General features: G+C 41.2%; 1 protein-coding gene across 1 annotated transcript; it reads left to right on the top strand.

Annotated features, from left to right (window-relative positions):
- The first annotated feature begins 4650 nt into the window (after positions 1-4650).
- LOC136551204 (pathogenesis-related thaumatin-like protein 3.5) lies at positions 4651-5924 on the top strand. Its single transcript, XM_066542781.1, has 2 exons — positions 4651-5521; positions 5628-5924. Exons 1-2 carry the CDS (start codon positions 4692-4694, stop codon positions 5782-5784), a joined length of 987 nt encoding a protein of 328 aa, XP_066398878.1. The 5' UTR covers positions 4651-4691; the 3' UTR covers positions 5785-5924.
- The last annotated feature ends 2632 nt before the right edge of the window (positions 5925-8556 follow it).

Here is an 8556-nt window from a genome sequence, read left to right as displayed (position 1 = left end):
TGACATCCCCTTTGGCTAAGACTCATCTGTCATAAGTTGTGTTTTCGGATCATGTGAGTTGTACTATAATTTAGTTTGAGTAATTCGACACTATTTTACATGAATCCTTTTTTGCTATTTAAAACTGAAGGTCTCTGGTTCAGTGACACTAATGTGTGTTTTAACAGTTCCTCAAATTTGTAGAGAAGACTGCACCTATTGCAATCTATACATCTGGCAAAGGATCATCTGCAGCTGGTCTTACATTTTTTTTTTCCTCTACAGCGTGAGTTTTATTTGGAAGGAAGGAACCATGGTTTTGGCTGGTGCTGGAGTAGTTTGTATCGATGAATTTGACAATATGAGACCTGAAGACAGGTAGGCATCAATTTATATGCTTGGTGAAACTAGAATAACCATATACATCTCTTTTTGGTCTGCTCTCGAAACCACCTTAACCCAGTCCCCCTTTTGTTATGCTATTCCAGAGTTGCAATTCATGAAGCCATGGAGCAGCAGACAATATCTATTGCAGTCGTCGAGGCGTACGCAAAGCATGATTTATTTTAGTTTTATGATTTATTTTTTCTAAGCATAATTTATTTTAGTTTTATGATTTATTTTTTCTTGATGCCATCATAAGCGCTAGCACAGGACAATATACTAGTTAGATTCTAAACCAAGATGGCTGCCAAACTGCCACTGCTTTTCTTGGGTTTGCTGTGCAGCATGAGTTCTTTTTCCATGCATCGACTTTGAGGACAAATTTTGGTGTCGCACTGCACAGTTTTATCTCAGTGCTGTGCGGCAATCACATGCCTTGTTTGGCCTAAGGATCCTACGGAAAATTTGTAGGAAGCACCGAAATTTTAGACAATTTTATTTTAAAAAAATTGATTAAAGTTTGCCTGAGTGAATCTCATTCTAAATAAAAATTGAAACTTCAAATATACATATTTATCATTTGTTTGAATAATGGATCAATAACCATTACTCATTTTGAAGTTTGTCATGGTGATCTAATATCTTTTAAAGCAAATGACGCCAATACCTGCTGTGAAGAAATAAGGAGGCTTTTCTGTATCGACATATCAGATGGAAAAAACATAGTCAAATTCCTATGGGTCAAAATCTGGAGAAGAACAAAACCTGAATGGTTTCGCTTATTCACAGCTCAGAGGGGACGCAGATTATACTAATAAAATCTGGGTTTTTTTCAAGAGTTACTAGTAGGATTGAAAATCCACAAAAACCTATCGAAATTTTGCAAAAACCATCAAATCTGACAGAAATTCCAAACCTTGCTCACAAATCGCATCACATCAATTAATCAAGCCTAATAACCTAACGGAGTTGTGCAAATTCTAGGTTGGACTTTGCAAGCACGCGACCTTGTTGTAGTCGTCACAATAGCATGTCTCCTAGCTAATAGTACAGTAGTAGTATGTTGGCACTGCATGTTTGTAAGGCTTTCTAAAATACTTAGTTTTTTCTATGCATTTAGATATATACATTATATCTAGATATAAAGTGAAAGTAATATATCTAGAAAAGCAAAATCGTCTTGTAAATTGGAAAGGATGGCGTATTATGCTCCGTGTGAGTTGTTGTTGACCAATCGGAGCAATGTATTGTTTGTCACACATGATTTTCAATTCCTGTGCGTGAAGGGCCAAAAGGTACGCGTTGGGCAATATATTGTTGTGGTTTTAATTGAGCCATAATGGCTATAATAGGATACAGACTGGGCTCTATTTTACATGGGTTAATGCGTGGAATTATTTAGGCCCTCAAAAAGTTTTGACCCCAATCCAAATGGGCCTGCAAAAAAACTAAAAGGAAAAAGTCCACATTACCTTCCTCAATTTTCGTGAAACTCCGTTTTTCCTTCCTGAACTCCAAAACCAGGCAAAATAACTCCCTCAACTTTTAAAACCATTCATCTTACCTCCCTAGCCCGGTTATAAACAGTTTTGAAGGCAATTTTGTCTTTTTTTTATTTATTTATTTCGGCTGAATCTTTGAAAAATCATAGTAAATCACAAGAAATTCATAAAATGGAAAATCTAATTTTGTTGGACTCCACATGAGTAGATCTACACAGTGAACATATAATATGGTATGTTTTAATACAAAGTTTTTATTGTATTTTTAGATCTATGCTTTTCTGTAATTGAATAGAATAATTCATAGCTGCAGTTTTTATGGTCCAATTGTGGTAAAATTTTTATGGTGGGCTAATTATTACATGCTTAAACTATAGTAAAAATTTCATACTCATTGGATTATGTATAACTTAGTTATAAATTTTATTTAGGTTTATGCTTGTTAAATATAAATAAATCTATAACTAAGCTATACATGTTCCAATGAGTATGAAACTTTTACTATATTTCAATCATATGAAACTTTTACTACATTTCAATCATACAATAATTAGACCACCATAAAAATTTTATCATAATTGGACCATAGAAACTACAGATATGAATTATTCCAATTAATTACAGAAAAGTATAGATCTAAAACCACAGCAAAAACTTTATATTAAAGCATACTATATTATATATTCACTGTGTAGATCTACTCATGTGGAGTCCAACAAAATTGGATTTTTTATTTTATGATTTTTCTGTGATTTACTATGATTTTTTAAAGATTCAAACAATATAAATAAAAAAAAAGACAAAACCGTCTCCAAAATTGCTTATAACAGGTCAGGGAGGTTAGATGAACCGTTTTAAAAGTTGAGGGAGGTGTTTTGCCCGGTTTTGGATTTCAGGGAGGAAAAGCGGACTTTCGCAAAAAATGAGAGATGTAACGTGGACTTGTAACAATGTATAAAATGAATTGGGAACCCATAAATAGGCCGCTGCTACATGGGTCATGACGTGCTTATAATACATTTTCATGAATGTTTCCTTTTCTACTACTCCTAGCTCACAAATAGAGGTTTGGGCCGTTGCCACCAGTAGTACTACTACTAGTAGGCCCAAGAAAGGGATGCCCCACCTGTCTGGGACACATTTCCAGAAGGAAGAACGCGTGCATGCAGTTCAAAACATTTATCATTTGTTTGAATAATGGACCAATAACCATTATTCATTTTGAAGTTTGTCATGATGATCTAATATCTTTTAAAGAAAATGATGCCAATACCTGCTGTGAAGAAACAAGGAGACTTTTATGTATCGACATATCAGTTGGAAAAAAACATAAGCAACTTCCTATGGGTCAAAATCTGGACAAGAACAAAAACTGAATGGTTTCGCTTACTCAAAACTCAGAGGGGATGCCGATTATACTACTAAAATCTTGGGGGGTGCAACAGTTACTAGTAGGATTGAAAATCGACAAAACCCTGTCGAAATTCGGCAAAAACCATCAGATTTGACGGAAATTCCAAACCTTGCTAACAATTCGTATCACATCAATTAATCAGGCCTTATAGCATCTCCAAGAGACTCTCTAAATCCTTCCTAAATGCTACGAATAGAGATTTTGGTGAAAAACTAACCTCGAACAGCTTCTCTAAATGGTTATCCAAATATAGCCATCTTCTGTTCTGTATTTTTCGCTAGCCAAAAATAGAAGACGAGAATGGTTTTCTAGAGTGCGAATGAGATATAGAAAAGTTGTTGGAGAGTAAAAAGATATAGAAAATAATTTTTATGTAAATGACTCTCTAAACGATGATTTAGAAAGTAAGATTTAGAAAGTCTCTTGAAGATGCTCTTATAATCTAAAGGAGTTGTGCAAATTCTAGGTTGAACTTTGCAATTGTAGTCACGCACGCGACCTTCTCGTAGTTGTCACAATGGCCAGTATAGTTGTAGTTTGTTGGCGCTGCATGTCTGTAAGGCCTTTTTAAATACATAGTTTTTTATATGTATTTCGATATATACATTATATTTTAATATATAGTAAAAGTAATATATCTAGAAAAATCAAAACATCTTGTAAATTGAAAAAGAGGCCGTATTATGCTTTGTGTGAATTGTTGTTGACCAATCGGAACAATGTACTTACTGTATGTATTGTTTATCTATATATTTGTCTTATGATTTTCAATTCTTGTGCTTGATGGGCCAAAACGTACGTGTTGGGCTATATATTGTTGTGGTTTTAATTGAGCTGTAATGGCTATATATATATAATGCATTACATACTGGGCTCTACTTTACATGGGTTAAAGCGTGGAACTATTTAGGCCCTCAAAAAGTTTTGAATCCAATCCAAATGGGCCTGCAAATGGGTCAATAGAAAAACTAAAAACGCTAACATGTGTAAAATGAACTGGGCCTGTAATTAGGCTTTACCCATAAATGGGCTGCTGCTACATGGGTTATGATGGACTATAATACATTTTGGCCCACAAATAGGGGTTTGGGCCGTCACCGCCAGTACTACTGCTAGTAGGCCAAATAAGATCCTTAGTTGGCCTAAGAAGAAAGAACGCGTGCCACTGCTGTCCTCTTCTAGAATCTGAGGCATATGTAAAGTATGGTAACAAGAATCAGAGGAAGGATGACACGAGGGAGATGGAATGAACAGGCTCTGCAACGCAAGCAAGGTGTTGCTTCGCTCCGGCCAACGAGCAACGCCGGCGATGCCCAACCTCCCCGTCCGTCTCACGTATTCCTTCTCGCCATGCATCCATCCTCTCCTCAGCATGCCGCCGCCGCTAGTATTCAAATTCATCCAGAGAATGCATGCGCAGACGACAGCAGCAAATCGTGACCTGCCATTGGAGACCTCTCTTCTCCTCTTGCGGAGGACCGGGCGGCAACGGCAACATGAACAGACCAAGACGCGCTCCTCGCCTCGCCGCGCTCGCTCTGTCCCTCCTCTGCTTCCTCCTCTCCTCAACCACCGTCGAGTCGGTGGGAGTCTTCACCATCATCAACCAGTGCAAGACGACCATCTGGCCCGCCGCAACGCCAGGCGACAGCTTCGGCGGCGGCGGGTTCGCGCTCCGGCCGGGGCAGTCAGCGGTGTTCAAGGCTCCAGCAGGTGGCTGGTCGGGCCGCATCTGGGGCCGGACGGGGTGCGCCTTCGACGCGTCGGGGAACGGCACCTGCGCGACGGGCTCGTGCGGGCCGTTGCTGAAATGCGGCACCTCCGGCGCCACGCCCGTCAGCCTAGCCGAGTTCACGCTCGCCGCCGACAGGGACTTCTACGACGTGAGCCTGGTGGACGGGTTCAACCTGCCCCTGACGGTGCGCCCCGTGAACGGCCACGGCGGCGGCAACTGCAGCGCGGCCGGGTGCGACGGCGACCTGAGGGAGACGTGCCCGCCGGAGCTCGCCGTGAAGGGGGACGGAGGAAGGACGGTGGCGTGCCGGAGCGCGTGCGACGTGTTCGACACGGATCAGTACTGCTGCCGCGGGAGGTTCGGCAGCCAGCCCACGTGCCCGCCCACGCCCTACTCCAAGAGGTTCAAGGACGCTTGCCCCACGGCTTACAGCTACGCCTACGACGACGCCAGCAGCCTCTTCACCTGCTCCGGCGCCGACTACATCATCACCTTCTGCGCCATCAGGTAGACGAAGACGATCGATCGGTCGCCATTGTTCTGCTCCTCCGATCCTCTGGATTTTTCGTGTGGGGGTGACAAGCAAGTTCCATGGTTCTTCTGAATGTTTCAGGAAGCAACAAGCGTGCTCGTACCACAACAATCAGCTGGTTTGCAGTGACGCCAGCCGCCGGTCATGGCCGGTCACGTCCAACCTCCTGCTGCTACTTCCCCTCGTCTTTTCGGCGCTGCAGTTTTCCAGTCTGATGATCCAGGAGAAAGCGACCTGATACATGTTTTCTGAATTGTTTTCTTGTAAATCACACGACTATTGGTGATCATATGCCTGCCCCGCACGCGTGTTCTGTAAATTTGTTATGATCTTTGCAGACACCATAAGTAGTAATTGTAAAAAATTAGGCTTGTAAGTATTAAGGATTAATTGAACACATATAAGCATACAAATTTCTAGCTACATGTTGGGTGCTTCTTCATCTTTCCACTTATTACTTGATTGAGTACAGAAAACCAAGGCTATGTAAGAGGATGGGCACCAATCAATGACCTAGGAAAAACGTTAAGCACTCAAAATCCCAATATTAACATTTCTGTCATGTTTGGTTCCCAGGAATTCAGAGAAATGGGAAAGTAATCTAATAATGAAATGAGAAACACTTTTCAGATATTGGTTTCAATTCATAAGATCTAAAGAGGCTATTATAGAATATGAACTTAGATAGAGACGCTCTTAGATAGCTTCTGTTCCCGGAATGGTTTAACAGGAGACAGAAAAACTGACTTGAAGGGGTTATTGGGCCACAACCTATCTGGGCTGTAAACAGATGGGCCACCTACACTCTCCGTGATCCACGGGCCATGGAACATTTTTGTTGGAGCGTGGGCAAAAAAACAGTCAGAAGAGAAAAATTAACCAAGTTAGGCAGTGCCGCAGGAACATTGAACGGTACGAATATTTTCCGATCATATTCGAAACCGAATCTGTTTAGAGGGGTTGAGATATGTCCGTATCCGAGTCCGGATATCCAACATCCGATACCGTATCCGTATCCAAATACTCAAATCGCATATTTATGATGTCGATATCCAATCGCATTCTATCCGACATAGTTGACACTATCCGTATTCGAATCCAAATCCGGACAGAAATATAAAAACAAATGTAATATCGGTGATATCCGTCCGTATCCGATCCGTTTTCATCCCTAATTACATACAACAAGCTTCTTTTCACTAGTGGTGCTGCATACGAATCACTGTACCGATCGACTACCAATTCGTCAGAAATGTCAAGTGCTACGGCATTTGGGCCTAATAGTTCATTTGGCGTTGGGTTGGGGGCCTTGAGAGTTTTAAGTTCTTCTGTTGGATACAAATCTGTTGGGCTAGCGAAATTGTCCGCGCAATTATTGCAAGCTTAACCTAAAAGCTCAGTTTCAGTTATCGATACAATAATGTGCAGAGTCGATATCCTGCATTTGTCCGATACCATGTAGGAACATGAACAAACCGAGTTGGGCAGATTGTCCTGCTCAGCTGGTCATCGTCATCGTCAGTGCCCGTTATCAGCTTAGATCGTAGGTAAATTGTCGTGATCAGGGTGAGCAACGGGTGGATCTCCTTAACGTAGTGGAATGGAACTGAAAATTCACAGCAGACAGGGACTAATTGGGAGCAACTGCGCATGCAAAGGGTTTAAGAGTCTGTCAATTTATTTGTTAATAACGTGCTCATGGCCTCTCATGCATGTCGTCACTCCAGGCAATATCAAATCAAAGATTGATGAGCCAAGTTTAATTTGTTCTAAGAAAAGGTTTCGCCGTTTAATTTATTTAGCTTTTTTTGCTGTGTGATGTTGACATTGCAGCGTCGGTCACCTATGCTTTGATACGTTTTATTTAAGCTACCTACCTCAATAAACCCATCCATCCTACTAGCTTGTTTCATAGTGCAAACTAAAGAGATTGTTAATGTCAGGAGATGTGTTGCTCTGCATCAAAGAACAATTCTGAAAATGTTTTACAGCCCTCTTAACACATTGGTGAATTACTGATCCCTATATATAGGATGTACTATGTACATGTACTGTATGTAACACAAAGGAGCTAGCTGGGGTTGAGTGCCCATGTGTTGTTTATCACTACACTCTTCTCTGATTTGTTTTTTCAGTATCTTCTGACACTGCCAGGCCGGCAATTCAGAACCAGAACGTATGGAATCTGACGGAGAACAATCTCTGGTTTCTTTTTCAGGCACATGTGCATGGGGTCATTGGGGGTGGGTGGTTAGGAACCCAATCAACCATGAACCAGCCTTCCTCCAACCATTTCTTATTTGACAGGAAAACAAACAGGCAAGTCAATCATGCACATGAGTCAGGTGCTGCCCCTCTCTGTCTGAGCTGTCCCATGCATGGTTCATGAATATATTGTGATATATTGATTAATTTGCATTGTTATAAATCTTGATGATCCGCTTGCTGCTGGCACGCTGCCGTTCAGGCATTCCCATCAGCTTTGCCACTGGCACTGCATAAGACTCTTTTTTTCTTTTTTTTTCTGTGCTGAAACATGGGTGGTTTACCGTATGTAAAGCTGACTTTTAATTCATTTCCTCAAGGTCATGTATATATACGGCCAATATGGCACGTCTTTGGCCGCACTTAAACTACTCAGATCTTACTAATTAGAGAGCGCCTAATATACAATGCGTGTAAGTTGCTACCTTCAGTCGTCTGATTCAATTTATATTGTCGTATTTTACTCGGCTGTTCTTGAAATTTCTACCTGTCATGTTAGCTTTGTTTTAAGTCAAACATTTTGATCTTTAACAATATTTTTTTAAAGAACTTTTTTATTATGGTTGAGGAGGCGTCAGGAAGCGTTAGCTGTGTCTATGATTGGTGGGCCCATAAGAGGGAAGGCGTTGAGAGGCGTCAATGAGGGAGGCGTCGGGAGGCGTTAGATGTGTCTATGGTCGGTGGACCCATATGCGCCGTAACGCCTCCCAACGCTTCCAAAGTTGAGAGGACTAGGACTTTAAAT

Source organism: Miscanthus floridulus, chromosome 4, assembly GCF_019320115.1.
Source record: "Miscanthus floridulus cultivar M001 chromosome 4, ASM1932011v1, whole genome shotgun sequence".
In the NCBI taxonomy this organism is placed as follows: domain Eukaryota; kingdom Viridiplantae; phylum Streptophyta; class Magnoliopsida; order Poales; family Poaceae; genus Miscanthus; species Miscanthus floridulus.
Note: the sequence above shows the minus strand (reverse complement) of the source record. Positions and strands in the feature narration are given on the sequence as shown.